The sequence below is a fragment of the Anguilla anguilla genome, chromosome 1, assembly GCF_013347855.1.
Source record: "Anguilla anguilla isolate fAngAng1 chromosome 1, fAngAng1.pri, whole genome shotgun sequence".
NCBI lineage: Eukaryota > Metazoa > Chordata > Actinopteri > Anguilliformes > Anguillidae > Anguilla > Anguilla anguilla.
The window spans coordinates 67744351-67768194 of NC_049201.1; the positions used below are offsets into that span (position 1 = coordinate 67744351).

The following is a 23844-nucleotide window of genomic DNA, read 5'->3' on the forward strand; positions in this document are numbered from 1 at the left end:
TCACAATAAAATCAATAATATCTTGTTCTTTTCAGATTGCAGGAATACCACACCAGAGATGACACCACATGCTGTGTATTAACCTTTAAGTGTATGCGATTTTCATATTTGTTTTTCACAATAAATGGGAAATGAAAGGAACATTTTTGAAAAATTCTTTATTTCATGTTTACTTTGATCACAATATTTATCTCATGGCTGAAGAATCCACCAAATGCAAATTAATCCATTTATAAAAAGAATTATTTCAGAAGAACATGAGTTTAGACAGCATTACTTGCAAACTGCAGTTTTTACTCAAATTTTTACTGGACAGTCAATTGACAGATAAGAGCAGCAGCTCTGTATAAATACTGTAGATTATTTTTAATGGAGAAGGTAAATGTATTCTGCATTATACGGGCCATGTGTTGTTTTTACAAGTCTGTTATTATTAGTTCCTAAAAGGCGTTTATGAGTATAAATCTAGTAATGCAGCTCTTAACATTTATGTTAGTCTTAGATGTCATACGCAACTGGTCAAGAACTAGGGACGGGTTCCTAAATTGTCATCTTTTCACACAATCCGATAGCACAGTGATATACCCATGCATTCACAGCCAAATCATCTTAGCCTTTTCTCACTAGTCAGAGGAAGTGGTGTAAAGTCCTCAGTATAGGACGAGTGCATGGTGAGACAGAAGTGAGAAAATGATTTATGACATGGGGTCAGTGGGGGGGGGGGGGGGGGGGGCTAGTAGAAATGATTCTATTTTCCGTTTCTATTTTCAGTTTCTATTCCAACATTTAACACTGTAGAAGAGCATACTAAGTAAACCTAAGTCACCTGTCTCAGTAGGTGTGTGAGAGATGGATTTAAATGTAATGTAACACGTGAGAGTGGTGGCAACACTAAAACAGACGAACCAGGGAGAAAATGGAAATGGTGTTCAGTAAAATGCTTCTTCTGAAAGATTCAGGATCTAAGTTGTATGGGACATTTTAACTAGCAATGAATTCTAATTGTTGGGCTAAAAGACAAATCTTTCTTGTTTCATACTTTAAGGCATTGGGTCTTCTTTAGACAGACCTAATATCTGAAAGTAAACAATACAGTATGGCCTGTTTGTGTTCATTTGATACAGTGAAGATTATATAAAATGTTCAAAAAATCTAATGCATATTTTAAAACACTTAAAACAGTAAAACATTTTTTTGGAGAAAAATAATGCTGTTAAAATAATTGATTTGTTTTCTACTTCTTAAAATGTCAGTGTTTGGATGTGTATGTTCTCCCCTTAAGTTCCCATATAAAATAAGCAATCAGCTTAACTGCTTTAGACAAACTTGGGAGCACTTGTAGTTTCAACTTTGATCATTGCTGTGGCAACATCACTAACGTGTCAAATCTATTTTGGAGGCGGAAGCGTGGGTGAAAGTCTGTCTGATGCAGAACTCGTTGTTGAAGACTTCGCTGTGGGACAGTAGCCTGATTTTAGACTGCAGTCACCTGGCATCTCCTTCCATATTTAAAACACTGGCCGCCATTTCTCAGGTCTAGATCTTTTCCACATAGTTCCCAGGAAACATGCCTTCTCTACCTCTGAGACGTCCAAACCACCAGCCTGACGCATCTGGGAGGAAGAAAAGAGAGAGAGGAGTGAAATTGTTGGTGTTGCACCTCATTAATAGTGATCTGGTGCTTAGTCGATACATTCTAACAGCATACAGCATAACACTGCGAAGGCTTGGGATGGCTCCTGTACAGCAACAATTTAGTAGCCACTGTGGACCACCTCTGCATAACTAACTATATCAATACATTTAGTGCATTTGTCCTCCTAGACCAAGGCTTGGAGGCCAGTAGATCGGATGGGTTTCCCAAACACTCCCTGCATGCCCCCTGCAAACTCTCACGCGACTGGTCATTCACCTTCAGTTAGGATTTCAATAACGTCCTCGGCATTGAAGCTGAGCTCGTCGGTGTCCTGAGCGTCGTAGGCGTAGAGGGCGCGGCACTGCGGGGAGCGGGGTTTGGGTTTAGGGGCGGGCTTTGGCCGCCCCGCTCCCGGGGGAGGCTTGTATTCCTTGGAGCGCCTGCGATGCATCCTATGAACCAGAGGAACAGTGTAAGGAAAAGAGAAATGAAAATACACTAAAAGGGTTGGGGGAGAGGGATGCAAAGGGACCATGATTTTCAGTTCAACCTCTGATCCAAACATTTCAAACAACGTTTTGTGTCTATCTAATAAGTAGCAAATGCTTAACAGATTGTAATGCTTTCAATAAGGATTTAATAAAACCTAGAATGCTAAAATTCAACTAAATCCCAAGGTTCTCTCATTTGGACTAGTATTAGTATTAAAGGCGATATTTTCACAATAACCCAATTTGTAAAAACTAACTGATTGATCCAGGTAATAAAGGCAGATGAACAGCAGTATGGATACAGTAACAGACTATAACACAATCAAAACAAAGTGTCATTTTATAAACCACTGCTATAATAGACATATTGACATGCATTAATTCCACAGTGAAGTAGACAAATGAACTCAAATCGATATAAAACATGCTGTAACTTGATGAAGTGAAGTAGTTATTGACAGGTAGATACTAGCTAACATTTAGCAGTGTAAGCCCATTGCGGTGTGGAATCATGCATCTGTACATTTCACTGGGTGGAAATGGAGGAATTGTATATGAACATGAGAGAAACACAAAGCCATCTGTACAGGAATGAAAAGCCAGTACGACAGCAAAGAAAAATGCAGAGTAGCTTCTTAATCTCTGCTAAGTACAGAGCTGTCAATTGTAGCACTGCTTAGAACACGTTGAGCCCATGGATTACATGCTAAGACTTCCCTCAATTTATTCAGAGAAGAAAATTCCTTCTGACATAACCCCAGTTCATCAGTTTCTTGAAGTTACTTTCAAGTCTTGTTTCCAATTAGTATTGAGAGATGTAATCTTGTTGCGACATTAATGCACACCCACAAAAACAGAGCCACACTAAAGTCAAATAACAATCCCTGCATCACTGTTCCAGCCAGTACCATAGGGAAGGCTAATAGGAATCAGCAACTCTTCAATACTCTTTCACTGCATCCATATATTCCTCCCTCACTCTTCATCCTTTCCCCAAACGTTATACTATTCGCTTCCTACCAACTATGTCTCTGCTGCCTCTCTCCACCTCCCATCCTTCCCTTTCAGGCTCCACAGTGGTGTCTTTTCACTGCGTGGTTCCAAAGGTCAGAATCTCGCCTGCACGGCAAAATCAGTTATTCATCCCTGACCTAAAAACTGACAAGTGCTATTCAAAAATGAGCAAGGCCATGCAAAAATATCCCATCATGTGACTAGGTGCTATTGCACATAGGGAAAGGCCAAACTTTGAGTGTCTAAGTATACACAAAACAGACCCGGCTTACCTCTGTCTATTAGAACTCAAGCTGCAATTTAGTGCTGTATATTAGCTTATGGTTCTCTGTACCTGGTCAATATTGGGTGTATTTTAGGGAGGTTTCTCACCCCAACTGCGGTTAAATCACAATCCTGCCCCTCTGTTCAACTCTCCGTCTGGGACTCTGGCCTTTTGCATGAGCATGAACTGGCTTATTCCCACTCACCCTGTCCATCTCCCACTTCCACTCATGGAGCTCACAGACTCACCCTGCAACACCCTGGTCAGGCACGTTCATGAAACCCATGTCCACCTTGCCCTGGTTCTGATTCTGGGCAGGCCGGGGCCCGTGGTGTCGGGGCAGGGTGGGCTGCTCCATGCTGCTCTGCTGACGAATCAGGGACGCTCTAGACATGCGCTGGTTCCCCTGGTGACGGTCACCCCCTCCTCGGTCGCCACCGCTCCTGGGGGGACCTTTGTGTTTTAGGAAGGAAGGGACATTCAGACCATAAGTACAGACAGTATACAGTTCATTCAGATAATTCAAGAACAGCACTGTCTGTTCTGGGATCTTGAGAGTATCTCCAAAGATACTCTTCTCTAGAATTCTCTTTGAAGGCTGGAACATCCATAGATTAGCTTGCCAGACTAAGCTTGATGTGACCTTCGCTGCATCAGCTCATAAGTCCCAAGCTGGGACTGTCTCAGTCTTGTGTGTCATCTCACCCCGAGAACGTCCAGAGTTGGGGGCCTGATTCCCAAAGTACTTGCTCTTTCGGTTGTCCCGGCGGGTAGGTCCTGCAGAGTACAGTACAGGTGGGCTGATGGTATTGTTGGTGGGCAAGTACAGTACTCATAGATATCAACAACACATATTTATTTATAAATACAATATTAATTGACAGCGAATATCATTCAAATCTCCATCAGCAGTATTAATTTCAATTGTTATGCAGGGAATTCTGGCTGTGGTTGATAGTACTGAGAGCAGGGAGTTTATCTCTGAGAATGTGAAACTCACTGGAGTTCTTTGGGAGTCCTGGTCCAACACTGACTATCAGAACCTTGCCACTGGGCTTGAGAAGGGCCTCATCTCCCTGGCCACCCTGGAACTGGATCTGCCTGGAGCCGGCTGACCCAAATGGACCCCAGCCCCCCTTCTTCACCTTGAACTCCAGTCTGAGGATTAGAAAGAGGGTACAGCGACTCAGATGGTGTTTTCTCTGCAGTAAAGTTAGAATTAAGCCTGCTGTGACAAGAGTGTATATAAGGACTTTGTTTTCAGTGTGACACAAATGCATTTCTGTAAACTTTTCTTGAAAAGTATTAATCTATTAAAAATGTAGCAGGCATGGTACAGGCTCTGCTTACAGTGTGACAGAGCAGGATACCGGAAACAGACAGACGATTCAGGGGCATTGCTCACAGGTTATTGAACTTCAGCGGCAGTTTCCTCTGGGTTTTCTCTTCATAGTGTTTGTACAGCAGACTGAGGAACTCGGTCTTGAAAACGCACTGCAGCACACTGTCATATTGCTCCTCATGCACAATGAAGAAATCATCCTGCAGAGTACTGGAGAGAGTGGAAAAGAAAGGATGGAGGGAAGACAATCGGTACTCCAGAGAATCCAGGGCACTCAAAGACAAAAGTTCACTCAGGTCAATTCAAAGGATATTAAAAGATTATACAGTCTCCATGTTTCAGTGGGAAACAGTGCAACATTCATATCAGCTCAGTATCTTATCAGCTCAGTCATAAACTGCCCATCCTGCATTGGTCTAGAACAGGAACAATACACCATCATACAGAGGTTAATGCTGGATGACGCTACCTCATAGAGACAGACTGGACCTTCTCCACTGGGATCTGCCGTTTCAGAACCTCTTGGATCTGTCCCTTGTCCGGGCCCTGTTTAACCTTCTCACGCCCAATCATGTACAGGAATTTAGAGGTCAGGATCAGGTCACGCTTCACCGACTGTGGTGGTAGGGAAAATGGTTGAGGGTCATCGATTTTTCAAACAATTCTACCACAGACTGACTTACTCCTCAACTTTCACTCCAACAGTTTTATTTTACATGTGCAACGCAATAAGTTTGAGCAGAACATGGCGAAGTTCACCTTGAACCTTCGGTCGTATTTGACCACCACATCGGCAAAGTCGATCCTTTCTCTCCGACCCACAAACTGCCGGATCTCGGGGTGGTTGTCGGTGCCGATGTAGTCGCCCACAAAGTTTCGGTTGAGGCTGTTTCGTCGCCTCTCTTTCTTGTTCAGCAGGATGTCTGAGGCTGCATGAACAGAGACCTCTACAGTCAAGCCTCCTACAGAAACCACCTATCCACTGTAACCTGTCAGACCACTCAGTACCCTGCAGGGAGGCGAATGCCACTCACAAAGCTAAGCAGATTGAGCCATCCAAGTCTGGTTACAAGAGTTTAGAGCACCACAAAAAGGACAACTTGTACTCACTAGCAAACAAATCTGCACCTAGTAGTAACACATGGGAAGCTGTACACTCTTTTGCATTCAGAGAGATATTTCCATCCTTGACTGCATTTGCATGCTGTGGTCTTTATAAAAGAATACATTGTGATCATTGAAAACTCCACAATAAATAATAAATGGATATCAGCACCTCACCACTTTTCAGATTTCATTTTTGAGTTTTGCATTTACATTCCCGTGGAAAAACCTGCAATATGAGCAGCAAAGACACAAGGGTCTGAAAGTTTTCATTGGATGGCCATCTTACCTTCCTCCCTCATGCGAACATACTTGCGGACAGCAATGTGCTTGCGCCAGGCTTGCTGAATGACACGCGCATAGCCATTGAACTTCCTCTCCCTCATCTCCTCCAGAAGAAACAGCTACAGGAGCAGGAGAGAAGATTCAACACACACAATGATCACAGTCATTTTTAACTTGAGATCATTGCATTTTACTACAAGGCCGAACAAACCAGTTAATTCAGAGAAAAAATTATCTATCCCTCCCACCCTTCTAGCCTAAGTGAGGAGAAAGTGAAGGAAAGGGATTGGACGCACTGATTCCGGGGCCTTGATGAAGACCTTGCTCTTGCCCAGCTGGTACTGGTCCTCGTCCATGTTGACGGAGCGGAGCAGGTGCAGAACCCCCTTCCGCTCATCCCCGCGCCACTGTGGCCACGTCTCCTTCGTTAGGATGGCGTACCTGGACGAAGACACACAAAAAAAACAATGCATGAAAACAGGTTTAATATCGATCTCCCACATTAGCTGCAGCAAAGCTGGGCTCTCGTATCACCAGATAGCCTCACCTCTCCTCTCATTCGGGACCTAAACTCAACTAAGTCAACACTGGAAAACAGGACCTCGCAAATATTTGACCAGTGCTGCGAGAGCAAAATCAAAAAGGCATAATGCAAAGGTTACAAAAGGGACTTTTTCCATGCAACAGAACACGCAGAAATTAGACAAAAGGAGGTCATTTGATGTTCTCATTGATAGTGTATCTTATTCAAATGCATTCAGTAACTCTGCCTCGGCCATGTCTTTTCCCTGGAAACATGAGGCAACAAAGCCATGGAAGTGTGCACCCTTCCAAAGCAAGAGAACTTGTTTATGGTTTTGCCTGCTATACCTAAGGGCTAAGTTTAATTTACATTTAAATGTACTAATTAAAACATACAGTAACTATAGTGACCAAGCATATATACGTTCAGCTCATACAGAGAAAATGTAATGGAGACTGAATTATCACAGGAGCAATACAGAAACTTCACAACTTCAGATCATCATTTTTAAGAAAACTACCAAACATACAACCAAATACACACTTACCGTACTGCCAAATGATTCACACATGCAATGTTATAATGCAGTGTATGTTTTTGAAAGTTACAATTTGCAGCTTCTGCTGGATCGGGTCTTTAAGCTTTCATCCTGCTCTCTCAGAAAGCCACCCATAATCCCCTGCTCCGGCATTCTGCGGCGTACCTGTGGAGGAACTTGCTGAAGGCGCGGCGGAAGGCGTAGCCGGCGCGGCGCACCCGGATGTTCTCGCGCAGGCCCAGGTACTCCACCTGGTGCTTGACTCTGCTCTCCTCCCAGTCGCGGGGCTTCTTGGTCTCGTTGGGCTTGATGCAGCGGATGTAGTGAGGGGTGCACTTCATGAGTGTCTGGACCAGGTTATTGGCCTGTTTCTGTAGGAGGACAATGAGCAGGAGAACAGTCGTTTTATGAATCATCCCCGTCTTCCCAGCCTAATTTGTAATGAGCAATTGCGTCTCCCATGCAAAGAGCACTGCATGTGGATTTCTCCGATAGACTCATCCACAAGCCAGTGACTGTTTTCCAACCTACAGGCTCCATAGTACTACAGGTGATCTAGCACTGATCCCATATCACTGATTACAACTGGCAGACTGTGGGTGCATGTCACATAATTGCGAAGAAAATGCAGAGTTGAACACTGGCCCACAAACCCCTTTTTTATTAGCTTTTGATAGAGATGAGGCCACTTTTGTAGAGTCTTGGTTGCTCTGTGTTAATGACATAGCTCATGCTCAAACCAGGCATTATGGGCAGACTGCAAGTTAAGCACTGTCGGTTTAGCACTACGTCCTCAACTCTTTTCACAATCAGATCTCTTACCTTGATCTTGCTGCTTGCAGTGGTGGGACGACCCCTTTTCTCAGCCTCCAGATTTTCTGGGAACAGGTCTTTGATGAAGGAACTGAGCAAAGACCAAGACAAGTACTTCTTTCAATGATCAAAGATGTTTTAAAAAAACGAACAAAAAAAAGCCAGTGGAACATATTGTAACTCATGGATAATTGTTGACTGTCCGCACTCACAATTCACTGCTCTGCATCAACTCAATGATGTCATTGAAGAGAACGTCCCTGTTCCTCTCACAGAAGCCACTCACATCATAGGACACCTAGGGGAAGGTGGGAGGGATGGATGAGAGGGAGGAAGGCAGGAGAAAGAAAGATAGAAAAAGGGGATGTTCCTTATTTTAGAGTGGCTTTTGTACCACTGAACCTCTAGGCCTTTGCTGATAATATGGTCCCTCTGAATAAATGCATTTGGCAGAAATCAGAATGGTGGGCCCTGCAAGTCCAGTCCAGTGACATGAGTTTAATGTGTATATAATTTGAAATATATGACTTTGGTTGTGGAAAAAACCAACAAAGGCAGAAAGCTCTCATTGACAGCATCAAAGCATTGCTTTTAAAAATGAATCTGTACATTCCGAATACAAGGTCCCCAGTGTCATAGACTAATTAATTTCTTTCGGAAAGTAAAAAAATAAACAAATTGGAATATTAAAAAAATAGCAAATCCATATAATTGATAACATATGCAGATATAGAGAGTGTTCCATTGCTGAAAGCTTTCCTACACCACCACACTGGCTAGGCCCTGGTATATTAGGAAGATGACACTGAAATTCTATAGTCCAAACTTCACACCAGGGATGGATGGAACTGGTTGAAGACATCTGATGTATAACATGATTTATCAGAAAAATATTTATAAACCTATAGGATACTGAAAATGTCAATAAAAGCTACAGCCGCCCCTGGTATCCATCCATCCATCCATAATCTACACCCGTTTATCCTGAGCAAGATCGCGGGGGGTGCTGGAGCCTATCCCAGCGTGCATTGGGTGAGAGGCAGGAATATACCCTGGACAGGCTGCCAATCTATCACAGGGCACACCCTGGTATGCATAACTCAAAACAAATACTTTTTGTCCCTTGCACAGACATATGAGAAGAGCATCCCCTGCCTTTCCAGCATAGTGGTGCACCACAAAGCCCTTGTTCCAGCTGTTGAAATGCTCATGAGTGCCGATCTGATTCTGCAGCTTCTGGATCAGAGTCTGGTCCGCACCCTCGCCTTTGGCATGCATGGTGGCGCACACATCATCCAGGATGCTCATGATCCCAGGTGGATTCTGGGGAAGTAAAAAAAAGGATTGATTGATACGGCACGATGCAGTCTCATCACTGTAGCAATATGACCTTTCATGTTGTGCCATTACTTAGGGTTGCTTAAATGGGAAAGACTGCCATTATCCTGTCACTGAAATTGATCCCATTCCAAGCAGCCTTTGCGAAATGTGTGAATTAGTGAACCATTTACGGAGAAAATGTGCCTTCTCCTGCCTTTTTAATCGCAGGGAACAAGTGGAACCCAGTAAAGCCGAAAATAATTTCTTGGGGTTCAAGGGTTGCTACTCACCAGTTTAGACTCAATGAGGTCACACACCACTTTGTTGTTGAAATAGTCAATAGGTGTCCATTTGATCCCTTCCTGAACATACTCCTCCTGCAATACAGAGGCACATGCATCAGTATGAACACGAGGGAGTGAGGCTATGTGTAATCACAGTTAGAGTACCCATTGCGGAGGGCTGCCGAAAATCAATGGGCCTGAATGGACAGGGAATCCAGCAGAGTCTTCAGTCTCTGTGTCCAATCACAGTACCCGTTTCTGCACACACAAGCACCCGGTCCGCAGAATGTTCCCTGCACACTTTTACCTGCTCTGCCTTCAGAGTCAGCTCAATGAAAATCTGCTGCAGCTTCTCATTCACAAAGTTGATGCAGAACTGCTCAAAGCCATTTTTCTATGAAATGGAAAAAGAAGCAAAGCTATTTAAAAGATGATTACAGCACTCAATTACATTTCCTTTTCACCTAATTAACTTACAAAAGAAAATCCCCTATCCACTAAACACACACTAAATACTGACTAATTATACACTAAAACTCTTATAATCAATGGTTTGGGACAGCATGCAGATTAGATTGTAGTGCTAGGCTGCATAGAATGAGATAATTCTGCCTAAAGGAAACAGAGAAACCCCCTGGTCTCTTTATGCTATGAGCAGATTTTCCCATTTATTATGTATCACAGAAATACCTACCTGGAATATCTCAAAGCCGTAGATGTCCAGCACCCCAATATTAAACTCCTCATGGTCTTTCTCTATGGCTTTGTTAATGGCCTAAAGGGGGAAACCACAGAGAGTGACAACTGTTCTAATTTAGCCAAATGAATCCAAATCCATTCATTGCACATGAGCAGTTGCTGGTAAGCGTAAATGTACCCGCAGTAAAGTACACATCAATGTTCACTCCTTTCGAAATCTGACTTGCATTTTCCTTTCCCAAATGGAATCGCCAGATATGTAAAGGAGCAGCTAAATTACACATCTTACCCACACAAACAGGATCCTACATGCATAAATCTAGTTCCTTCTACATTACACTATCTGATTGTGGGACAAGCCCCAACATGAGGGCCTTGGAAAAGTAGTTTTGAATTACTTCCGCAATGTGGTACAATCAGTGAGCGTGACGTTTGGTACAGTGCATAAAGCCTTGCATAAAAACAAACGAATGTGCCGCATCAGCCTCCAGATACAGTACAATACATGCGCTTGCGTAGTGGACAGAGGTTGAGCCCATCGCCACTTCCTCTAAAGCGCACATGCAATGTTCAATCAAAATAATCATTCAAAGAGCACACTGATAACCCACATTTTATTATAAATAGTTTAACATAATTGCAAATGTGGGTAGCGAGGTGCTCTTTTTTGTATATTTCTTTTTTTTTTTGTATATATGAGTTTCTCAGGCTCAAAATACAATGGATTATTCACATATTGAGAATATAACAAAGAAAATGTCTCAAGTGGGCCATGACGGATCGGAAAGCTGTGGCACTGTGATTATTTTATGGGGCACAAGCAGTGAGCTCAAGTCAGGACATTTTCCTGGACTGAATTTAAATTCCACGAGTGATGCACAGTGAAAAGCATACATTTCAATGTAATAGCAGAGACACCGAGGTCACAGTATGCAATGGAAAATAAAATATCTTCTGTAAGGCGGCCTTCAGATTCTGGAGGAGCATCGCTGTTGGGTTATTGGCAGGGCTGGACTCACGTCTACAAGGTAGTCAAAGAGGCGGGAGTACAGGGCTTTGGAGAGGGCGTCCCTGGTGAAAGTGGCCTGCTCCGTGTTGAGGGTGACCGCGATGGTTTCCGATTTGCCCCCCCATTTGCTGTCCATTATGCGGCTGGTTAGCTTCTCCTTCAGGCCATTCTGGGAAATGCCTAGGAGGTAGGACGGGAATGCCAGGACTGGGAGGAGGGGTGGGCGACAGAGATACAGATGGAAAGCGAGAGTGGGAGAGAAAGATGTATGAAGACAAAGTGCCTTGACACACAGTACTTAAACAGGTACAGTAAGTGTGCTACTGAGCCTACAGTTTTTCTAGGGTTAAGTACATTACCCTTTTCGCTGCTTACATTGATTTAAAAAGCTACAGTGCAAAATCAAATGTTTAATACTTTTAAAAACATTTTTTCCTAATTTTTCCTCTCCTAACTTGAAATGACTAATCATAGTTATAGACCTGTCCCATTATTGCATTAGTCACCCAACAGTCCCCTGTTTAACACTCCTCACAGAAAAATAATATCCATTCAATATTATATATATATATATATATATACAGGCATTGAAAGTGACATCTAGAGTGATACAATCTTCCTATTACTCATATTATTGATTTATACAGCTGGCAACTGCAGTAACTTTCTCAAGGTTTGAATGGAAAGCCCTTTATGGAAACGAACCAGCAACCTTTGGGTTAAAAGGCGATCATTTTAATTAGTGTCAGCGTCACAGATATGATGAGTCATCATGCTGATCTCTTTAACTATAAATGGATGATAAATTATCACATTCCCAGTAGGCTCATGTAAATATAAATGCATGGTATTCATGCAGTCACCTGTATTTAACTGTGTGAGAGAGAGACTGTGTGTGCGTGCGTGTGTACGTGTGTGTGTGTGTGCGTGTGTGTGTGAGTACTTGCGTGCATGCGTTGCGTGCGGGCGTGTGTGTGTGTGTGTGTGCATTTGAGTGTGTGTGCTTGCGTGCGGCCGTGTGTGTGTGTGTGTGTGTGTGCGTGTGTGTGTGCGTGTGTGTGTGCGCGTGTGTGTGTGTGTGTGTGTGCGTGTGTGAGCGTGTGTGTGTGTGTGAGCGTGTGTGCTTGCGTGTGGGCATGCGTGAAACTCTGTGTTGACTCACAGTCCTCGCTCTCCACCACAGCGTAGTTGCCCTCCTCTCTGAAGGCGAGATTGCCCAGGTGAAGAATACCTGCAACTATCTGCAGAACGGTGGCCTGTTCGTCTGCAGAGAGCCCCACTACTGACATGGCATCCTGCACAACACACACCGCAACATGCAAACACGCAGTGATGCTTTAGAACATGCCACTACACAGCCACACACTCCGAAACACACTCACACTTCTACATGCAAACAAAACAAATGTACACCACAGCATGCCATCAAGTAGCAATGCTACAAAAACACACCGTTCTAAAGAATGTACAATACAATATGCCAAAACACTGTACTATTACAAAAAAATCTATCCTCTAGGACATAATAACATCCCAATACAACACACACAACTATGAAATACACACTGCTATGCATAAAAACAATACAAATCATCACATGCTGAAATACACAGCAGCACATCCAAAAAATGTACACAGCAATACAAAAATGCATGCGTAATGATGCCACCAAACACATCCCAAAAAGTTGTGATTGCAAGTGGCAACATATACTCTTACCAGGAGACAAACCTGTCAGAACACCCTAAATAACACATAGTGGCCCGTCAATAGAAATTACAAATATCCTCAAAAAAACCCAAAAAAAACAGTAAGAGCACTACACATAGTACCATTACAAAACACAACACTAATGGCACCCATACAGCAACTTCACGTCACAAGTAAAAACATTCTCTGCATACACAGCTTGCTGAAGGCTAATAGTACCCCAACTCACCATGGTATCGGCAAACTCCTTCTTGTCATTGATATCATCCACAGTGTAGGTCCCTGACTGGTTGAGGTAGAAGTAGTAGTCAGGTGTAGTAACGCCAAGGTTCTCTCTTTGCTCTTTCGTAGCACCCTCTAGGAGCTGGAGGACAACAGTTACAGGTCATTTGGGTGTCAGTAAAAATGACAGAGGTGATCAACAGGACAAGGATAATGTGAGGTTATAGTGATGACTCGCGACCGTTACCAATTAATACTATAGCTGCCAGGCCACCAAATTACAATCTGCCTAACGCACTGCGATATGTAACACTTGGAAAACAGTTTCATAATACAGAGACTGAATTACTGAATGAATTTTAAAGTATTGGTTAGTCTGAAGCACAGTGTCCTACCTGGTAATAGATGTGAAAGTTCCTTTCTTCATGGTTCTGGGACACCACTCTAGATTTTTCCAGAAGGAAGTTGGATATCTTTCCTCCATCGGGCTCACCTCCTCGGCTAAACTGGATCTCAAAGTACTTCCCCTGCGGGAGGCAATCATACGTACAGTGTATAATGAATTACGTCCCGGGGCCTAGGGTTCAGCACTGAAGCCTAAAAACAATCCCCAAGTAAAACCTCATCAAAATGCCTTCAGAGTATGCACTTCTTCAGCCCTCACCAAACAAGCTCTCCGGAGTGCTCAAGCCCAGCAGAGAGTCAATCCATCAGCATGTAAGTGGCATGCTATAATGAATCAACTGGGCGAGTGGGCTCCACAATATCACATCCATTCAGCGTTCAGAGTCACTCACAAAGCGACTGGAGTTGTTGTTGCGCACAGTCTTGGCGTTCCCAAAGGCCTCCAGCAGCGGGTTGGACTGTAGGATGATGTCCTTCACTTGCTGTGAGAGAAAGAGGGTGAGAAGAGGGCAGAAGAGACAGCAGTAGAAAAAAAGGAAAGAAGCTGCTGGTTATGTAGTCGCTGTGAGAAAGGCTGAAGTAGAGGTACACTTATTCCTGCACTTGTGTTTAGGAGAGGGAGGGAGGAAGAGGGCCAAGAATGAGGATCTTACAGAAAATAATAGTACTTCACTCATTGATTGTAACTTCTCATTGGACACATTGTGAGAAAACAATGAAAAATGTATTTATACTGCACCGTTCAAGCACAGAGCACAAAGTGGTTTACAGTGAGTGAAATATACGCACAAGTAAATGATAATATATAATAAATAAAAATTATTTTTAAAAGTAATAATAATTACAACAATAAATGAAGGCAGTTACACACACCCCAAGTTAAGATGTATTCAAAAAAGCAAAACATTTACAAAAGCAATCATATAAAAGTGAGTCTTTAAGCAAGACTTAAAGACAGACTCTGCCATTCTTACGCTTAACAGAAGGGTGTTCCAGAGTCTAAGAGCTTTGATCGAAAAGGCTAAGTCTGGCTTGGTTTTCAATCTAGACATTGGAACAGCCATTAGTACCTGATCAGAGGTTCTAAGGGATCTTGTAGGGTGTTAAAAAATCTTTGATACTAAGTCACACAATACTTCAAAAGTGATCAGCAGTATTTAAAAACCAATGCTAAAATATGCGGGCAGACCATGTAGCATCAGAAAATGATATTTTTGACAGGGAGAATGAGAACCAATCCGGTGTAGTCCCAGATATCCCAACCCAATGTATAAGTCTATCAGCAAGGATTAAATGGTCAGTGGTACCAAAAGCTGCACGATCCAAGATCCAAGAGCACCAGGATGGAACAAGAGACTGAGGACAGCAGGGGGCGCTCTCACCTGAACTTTGGGCCCTCCGCCCGACACTTTGGAGATGTAGCTCATTATGTACTTAGCTGCCACTGTCTTTCCAGCTCCACTCTCCCCACTGCAATGGCAAAAGCACACACCATAAACACAGCAGACCACATGGGTGTGTCAGAGGTACTGTAAGCACCTGCTACATGACCTACTCAAACACTAAGGCAAGCGACACTAAGGTAGGGGACACTGGTTGGATGTCCCCTTACTCAGAACCGGGACTTCTCCATTTGTATGAGGCCAGATCTGAAGAGTGAGAGTGAGTCGTGATGGTTCTGACCTGATGATGACACACTGATTCTCCGAATCGATCATCATGTTACGGTACATGTTGTCTGCCAGGGCGTAGATGTGAGGAGGGTTCTCATATTGAGCCTGCAAGATAATCATCATCATCATCATGTTTTCAAAGTGAGCTGATTCATCAAACTGTGGTTAAGGTGGAGAGGTAGGGAGAGTATGAGGTTCTGTACGGATTATTCAATAATTTGAGAAAATTACGTTTTTTTTTCCTAGAACATACAAGTTTCAGGCTAGATGGCTCCAGGCTTTCAACTATATCTCAAAGCCTTTTTCATCTTCATGATTGGGATGAAATGAACAAACCACATAAATATAAAGACAATAGACAGTATCTTGGCAGCAGACTGCACAGCATTGAAAGCGAAGTAAACACAAGTTAATATGAATGAGAAACAACAGAGGATGAAGTCACTATATAATTCATTGATAATACACAGACACACACACACTTCTGTGTAGAGTGTGTAGAGTGCCTACACCCACTAAGGCCAAGCCCAGTTTACATCAGTTCTCCTCAGGGTGTTCAGGTTCAACAGTGACTCATCAAACACACCGGTTCACATGAAGACTGCTGCTGCCTGAGGTGGAGAGCACAGTTCTCTGCACAAACTGCATGGACTGGAGTGCCAAAGGGTTTTGTTGCAGTACATACTGTACGGTGCACCATAAATTTCAAGCCAATTATTTGTGAACACACATTGTTTGTAGTTCAACTGGTAAAAGCAGAAACTGATGACAGAGAAACCTTCAAGCGATAACCTTTATGGAATTCCCTTAGGTTCTCAAGTTGTGACCTTGCACCATTTACCACCAAGTAAATACTTCAGTATGTTAAATTGCTGTGTGCTCAATGCCCCTCCCAATATACCTCCGCAATGCAGGACATTAAAGACCACGTCTTAGTAGCCAGTGAAACATCGCCCAATGCAATATACTGACACCCTGACCCAGTTATATGCTGTACATGCAAAAGTGTTGGCAAATGTTATCAAAGACATGCAATTTCACAGCAGTCTGTATGATCAGCCTTTCCCCGTCACTTAAACTTCACAGTGCAGAATACAGAGAACGACTCACCGCCCCCTGGTACAATTCCACCTCTCGATCAGTGAAGTATGGCAGCTGTTTGAAGGGATTTACAGAGATCAGCACAGGACCAATGTAGGTCTGAGAGGACAGGGTTAAGGAAGATTAAGCCATTCATCACAACTGGTGAAGAACACACCCTTACCCATTAAAACATCTGTAGGGAAGCCATTATATACATATTCCCCTGATGACTGAAACAGAACATACGCTCAAATACATAAAGATAACTTTCACACTGTGTAGGCTGCTGAAAATTCAAGTGTAACTGACAGTATGTGTAACCCCACAAGCTGTTATTATGCAACTGCCAGTATTGCCAAAAACATAGAAATGGAATGATGGAAATGATAAACAGACAAATCAAATGCATATCAGTTCTGATCAGCTCAGGAAGAAATAGATAAACAGGCCTTATATCAGGATTTCATGTTTGTGTTCAATAATCATTACAGCCAATCTCTTAAGGGGTTTACTCTATAGCAAGCACTAGATCGGCAATCCAGTCTAGGAACACAGAGACCATAGAACATTGCAAATGTAAAGATGGGCCACAGTTTTCACTTGTAAGATCAGGTGTTTGTGCAGAGGATACGAAGATGTAGTCATCATTGTATCTCTTCTTGAGGTTGTCCGTGATGGCGTCCTCATTGATCTTCGATAGCAGGACCATGTCGTCCACCCCGCTGACCTTCACATTCTGGGTTTGCCAGTGATATTTCTCCTTACTCCCCTAGAAGGGTTGGAGAGAGTGAGAAAAAGAACAAGAGAAAGAGACAAAGAAAGACAACAGAACTTATCAACAGCAGTTATGGTCACATATACTTTCCTCCACAGGTTATGTTACATTAATTAATGCACAAAATAAGAGAAATTACTGAAGAAATTATGGTCTGAACTTTATACCAGAAGACCAGTCAGCAAGTACATCACAAGTTCCAGAATGTACTACAAGAAAACTAAATCAGACTCACTAAGGCAAACAAATATAGAATACATTTTATTTAATATAAAGGACATGCTTCATATTAAATACTAACAAATATTCCATAGTGGCAAATGACAAAAATTAAGGAGGTATGAAGGCGTAAAACGAGAGCATGAGGATATTTGCAGGAAACGGCACAAAAGGCACTCTCTCTTTATTATGGTGGCTGGCCTCATACCAGTGTACTCATTAACGCTGAGCTCACACAAACACTCTCTCTCACTAAGGTGTGGCCACTACCAGTCTCACTAACAAAAGCATATGGACATTTTCCAGCTTAGTTGGAAGACTGACAGCCATTTTTGGACAATTTTCTGTGCTCTGTAATAGTGGAAGCAGTACATAATTGTTCTCTATAAGCTAGCTTCAAAAGCGGTGACCAATAACATAATAACACAGGATTGTTTTCTGGGTGTCTGAGTGTGGGAAGGGATTTTGAGGAAATAAGGTAGGCTAATTACTACTGCCATTGTATATTCCATTACAATTCACCTGCAACAGCATACAGAATTTACAACATACAAGTGAAAGCTAGATATTTGTTTGTGTATATTTGTGGCCTTTTTTCCCCCAATATCAGTAACATAAGATTCATGACCAATTATTTAGGCCAAATTTGAATTTACTTGAAACAATCTATTATGAACAGGATCATAGATATGGGCATTTGTTTGCATTTTAATACATCGGTAACACAGACACAAATAAGTGGCAAAAATGGTACAATGATGCCCTCAAACATGCCTGATTTAAATGTGGTCCACAGTGCTTTGTTCTGAACTATACTGTATCTCCCAACAACATTGCTGGGAGATATTTACCTAATTCCCAAGACAACACTTGCCCAACTGAACATAAGCACTGCAATTCCTTGCCTTTTTCTGTGTCCACATGAAACATGAAAGTACATCATGACCATGGACCCTTTGATTCATATATTAAGCACATAAAGAAACCGTCTTTTTGTCATCTCAAATCCATTGCCAAGGTACATCAATTTTTAGCACAGGAGAGTGCTGAGAAACGAATACACGTGAGGAGACTTAACAACTGTAATGCCCCTTTGTCTGGGCTGTCATTATTCATGATCAATCACTTATAGTTAGTCCAAAACTCTGCTCATTTATTGTCTGAAACAAAAAACAACAACCTCTGTTTCAAAAGCTCTTCATTAGCTACATATTCATTTCATTTTATTTTATTTCATTTAAAATTCTTCTTTTAGCCTATAAGCCTATGTATGGCCTTGCACCCTGCTACCTATCCGACTTGCTTTTAAGGTATGTGCCTAACAGGGCCCTCAGATCCTCAGACAGTAACCTATTATTCACACCTATCAATAGTCTAGCAGAGGGTCTGTTCAGGGCTTGGATGGTTTTAAAAAGGAACTCCAGACATTTGAGTATTTTATATTTAGTATTGTGTATTTTATGAATTTTAGTTATTGCCTCTCTTTTACAGTTTATTGTATTTGCTTTTTTATTTTTTTAAATGTGTTCTTAATTTATCTGTTCTTTTAATTTATTATGAAGCTCATTCTGTTGCAGTAAGGTTTATGAAATGCGCTATATAAATAAAGGACGACTGATTGATTTAAAAGTTTGTCATGAATATGCAGTAATCGGGAAACAAGTTTTTTATGATCAATTAAACTAATTTAACTTTTACAATCTACTGTCCGGATAACTGAGTTGTTTAGTGCAAAACAGGATTCATTGGCAAACAGGTTCATATACTCAATTTATTCGTTTGATGTTGCAACCAACTGACTAAATGTGGTCTTGGTGTGCTCCCTATTGACGCTTTCAGGTCTTTGCTCACTTCAAACAGCCATTGACTATAAAAGCCAATGGGAAAATTTGCTGGTCATGATGATCTGGAACAACTGTAGGTGTATATTACTTTAAGTATAGGTGCAAGCAGTGATTCCATGCAAAGGACTGTTGAGCTGAATGATGGATAACTGGTATCTCAGCCCTTACCTGTCACCTCACCATCGGTTACCAATGAAAGACCCAGCTCTGCATATATCATGGATGCTTTACAGCCTCCTCTGTATTGGGGTGTCTCATAATGTTGCAACAGTTGAAAAATTAACGTATGATGTGTAGTCTTTCTGCTGAGGCCTCAGATTACATATAAAATTCATATTAATGTATGAGGACTTATAATGAAGATGTATTGCCCAGCACAAAATTCACTTCAGTTACCAGAGGAGCCCACATCCAGCACAAACCATCTTTCTGTGCCGTTTTCTTCAGTCGGTCTAGCTGCTGTCTATTTTAAGCCAGCGCGACTTTGTCTCAGACAATGAATAAAAGGCACTTATAGTGATCTCATAAATGGCAAAGGACAGTTCTAAAAGCATTCATTAATCTCAAACAGACCATTATCTGTGCGTGTTTGGATATATGTCCACTTTCAAACATAGATGTTTTCTGAAACATTTCAGCTCCAATCAGATGCACATAAAAATAAACAGTATGATAGTCATCTAGCATGCCATCTAATGGTGTACTGTAACAAAGAAAGCAACTAACTCCAGCTACACAACAACTGGTGTTTGCATGTGGTTTCAGTAAGCAAATGAAATAGCTCTGCAATCATGTCAATCCAATGCCTGGATATCAGATTCTTTTAAAATCCACACCCACTCCATGGCAGAGTATGTGTCAGGGAGATAAGCCTTTGCCCATCACTTCCTGGGACAACCTCACTGGATTCAGCAATGCCACAGATGTCAGTTACAGGCCTGTGTGGTAGCTGGGTACCTTTTGCAATGCTATGCTCTTTCTCTAGAATTATTTATAAAGTGACAGCATTCACAGTCACAGTCCTCTTCCTGAAGATCTACTGTCCCTGTCGGTTTTCATTTCAACCATAATTTGGCATACTGGATTCTACCAATTAGCAGCTCAAAGAGGTCTCTTGCTGTTTAATGAGATGTGCTTTGTAGGTTTGGGGTGAAAACCTAAAGGGCAGTAGATCCTCAGGAACAGGGTAGGGCAGCCTTGTCATAGAGGGTCCTGAACATTCTGTTTGAGCCAGTCTCCAGTATCCAGTACCGTTGCATCACAGAGAATATGACACAATAACCCACTGCTATGTCTGCAGATAGAAAATATAATGAGGAAAGGAGACCTTACTTGCTAAACCATCCATGTTGAAACCAGACAAAGGGAGATTCTTTTAGTGGCTGAACCAAATCTCAGTGAACTCCTCCACCCTGAAGCTAAACAGCCCTTTCCTGCATCATCCCAGCTCAAGTTACAGTAGGTGGGAATGCTGAGGGCCAAATACCTTTCTGTCATAAACACTGCCGAACTGACTTAAGGCACCAGTAGCTCTAACACTGCCCTTCAAACACCCTTATAGTGTATGTTTGATGAGCTACAAGGGAGAAGTGGTCATGTGTATTCATCATATACTTACACTTCCTGAATTTAAATGGAAGACAATTGGTGAATTGTGGGTGGACACTGAACACTGAGACACCTGAAGACAGTTGATTTAAACACCTGGCAAGGATGCACTGTCATATTCTTTAGCCATTCAGTTCGCCCCCAACTTAATCCAGGGGTGCTTTAGTAATGTATTAACATGCCAAGGAAGGCTTTTTAATTTATGTACCTCAAGAGGCACAAAGAAGAATGAATTGAGCCAAAATATCTTTTAAATGTATGGTAGTCTACAATAAAAGACCAATTACAGCTCTGCGATTTGCACCACATGCTAGAATTATCAGGAAGTGATGAAATGGCTTCACGTTACTCCAAGGTCAAGTTTTAGACATTACTGCAGTTACAATTCCAAAAGAGGAACGACTCACTGGCCAAAGTGGAGTAAGCAGGAGAAGCTGCTGACAAACTCGAAGGGGAACAGGCGGAGGGAAAAAAGTTTTGCTGTCTTCCCGTTGATGCATGGGTCCACTGCAAATGCGAGGGTAACTGTTTTTTGTTGTGGCAGATTTTTTAGTTCATGTGTTCAGCCAAATACCACCTTCTTGTGTCTGGTGGAATGTGTTTATGGTTTACTACCACAGAAATAAACAATTGCTCTATACACCAATATAACACTTATATAGACCAGTATGTTTCCATATACCACTACAAAACAGAAAAGGTTTTTTGCACAAAATAACTGCCTGCCTGAGCAGGCATTGCCATTTGTGAGCAGACTTGTTGACATAATCCCCAAACTTGTCAATATAATCCCTCCATGCAGCTAGTTTTGGTTTAAGCGCAACTGCAATTACCCAGTCATTACCATGTGTCAACTGATCTGCACTGCAGTCTGAATCAATGACATTCCTAAATGCTCTCATATTGGACTTTGTGTGGTTGAGGTAAAAAAATAAAATAAAAAAGGTCAAAAGTTGAGGCCCATAACGAAATACAATTCTGTGAAGTGAAGTTTCCAGTTCAGCCCCAATGATTTCCTTTTGCTACAAAGACAAAAGGAAGTGATTGAGAAACATCACAGGATTACAGGCCGAGCAGATACCGTTCTGCAGCTAGTCAGCTTCAGCTCTGTAATGGCTATCAAAATGCAGGTTTATTAGTCTCTATCCCTCAGTTAAGTTTCATATTTTTGGGTGTGCTCAATGACAAATGGGAATATTTGGGACTTGTTGGTGAATGCAACTGCATCCACCGTACATACTGGCGCAAGAGTTAAGGAGTTTAAATCTTGACTAATCATGTCTGCAACCCAGGACCAGCAACTGTGGGCAAGACATTTCTCAACAGTTAATTTTACCAAATTCTACAGCTGTTTCTGTATAATACAAAATAACATTGTTAACTCTGTTTTATCTTTCTACTAGACCAACGTCTTTCTCCCATCTTCCCTTCATCATTTTCCATCAGAAAAATGAATTCCCAGCATTCTTCCCCTCCTATCCAAGAGTTGTCTGAAGAGTGCAGCCCTGCCCAGACATGTTGGCCCTTGTTGGCGCTAACCAAATTAAATAACTTTTCAGCATATGGACAATTGAAAGAGAAGATTAGCAGGCAATGCCACGGCATGGATAACAGTTCATAGACCTAGTTTCAGAAGACTTAATATTGAGCTCTATATAGGATCACATTTCCTAGCTGAGTTAAATTCAACAACATGACGGTCTGAAGGTGTCATACAAGATGCCAGGGCATGGCAACGGCGCAAACAATAATATGGGTGGCCAACCATAATATAATAGAATAACATAAATAGAAGCAACTTGTTTTGCATCCAATACCTGTTAGTTTGTGGCTTTCTATATCCTTCCTGCACGCACACATACTGTCTGAACCTATTGTACTTTTGTCGCTAAACGGTACACCATATCTGAGGCACAAGTGTACATATAATGAAATTATAATTATTTTATAGTATGTTTAAATCGATGAAGGGGTAGGCCTATAATTAACATAACGCTACATATTTAGCTGTCAAACAGGCTTTTAGAGTAGGGTATTTTCAAGAGCGACTTCCGCGAATTGCTGGGCCATAGGTGAGACTTAACCTTAACTCCACCCCACAAGTAGGCTACTCAGCTACTTAAGTGACTTTTTTTGTTGTTGCATATCTTACCTGAAATACCACATATCTACCACACTTCGCAGACACTCGTTTTAATGCGTTTTAAACAAAACGTAAAAATTCGGGATGAAATTATAGTGTTAACACCCCTGAGCAGACGACTTGTAACAAGGTTCAAAAAGTTTAAAACACCCTCGGCTGCATGAACATGCAAAGTAAAACTTTACGTATCAAAAGAAACGCACTATGTTAGAACATTCTTACTTACCATTATGGTTTTGCAAATTGCTTCCTCCTACGGTCCAAAAACAGGTAAGGTGTTCACCTTCCTCCGAACACGAGAAGCGCAGAGTCTCCCACACCTGAAACTAAACTCGGCGGTCATAGCATTTCCACGCAAGTATGAAAAGTAAGTTTAAATTCTGAGACTTATCATCCGAGGGAAGTTACTGCTTGTCACTTTCTCATGTTGTACAGTCCTTGCAGCAGCCCGTTCGTATTTTCCTTCGGTGCGACTGATTGTGGGGAGCGGCTGGGCGGCAGTACAAACATTAGCGATTTGTTGTACTGGTGCAAGTGCAGGCAGGTAGAGAACAATTCCTAAAGCTAGTTGAATTGTGGGTATTAGGAAATAGGCTGGGTAAAAACTGAGACATTGGTGCCCCCCAGCGTTGTCTGACATCACACTGTTAGTGACTTGGTTTTGCAGTGTCATTAGATGTAATGTGACATTAGGCCTTCCAGAAATCCGAAATAATATTATCCCGACATAGTATGACGAAAGTTATCATTCAAGACTATTCTAATCCAGTTTCAAACGCAATTTCCCCCAAATAACTTTAAATTTCCAGGGTTCCACATAGGAAATTGCACAAGCAATT

The 23844-nt window shown here is 42.0% G+C and overlaps 1 protein-coding gene across 1 annotated transcript; it reads right to left on the bottom strand.

Moving 5' to 3' along the window:
• Positions 1-139: 139 nt before the first annotated feature.
• Positions 140-23571, bottom strand: myo1eb (myosin IEb). Its single transcript, XM_035435408.1, has 27 exons — positions 23232-23571; positions 17048-17185; positions 16444-16533; positions 15344-15438; positions 15043-15130; positions 14053-14142; positions 13651-13782; positions 13263-13397; positions 12486-12618; positions 11334-11530; positions 10310-10390; positions 9923-10009; positions 9622-9708; positions 9167-9334; positions 8224-8309; positions 8021-8102; positions 7364-7569; positions 6434-6578; positions 6142-6256; positions 5508-5677; positions 5218-5363; positions 4812-4958; positions 4407-4564; positions 4112-4183; positions 3655-3859; positions 1913-2088; positions 140-1613 (listed from the first exon to the last, which is right to left on the bottom strand). The coding sequence occupies exons 1-27, from the start codon at positions 23232-23234 to the stop codon at positions 1537-1539; spliced, it is 3309 nt and encodes a 1102-aa protein (XP_035291299.1). The 5' UTR covers positions 23235-23571; the 3' UTR covers positions 140-1536.
• Positions 23572-23844: the final 273 nt, after the last annotated feature.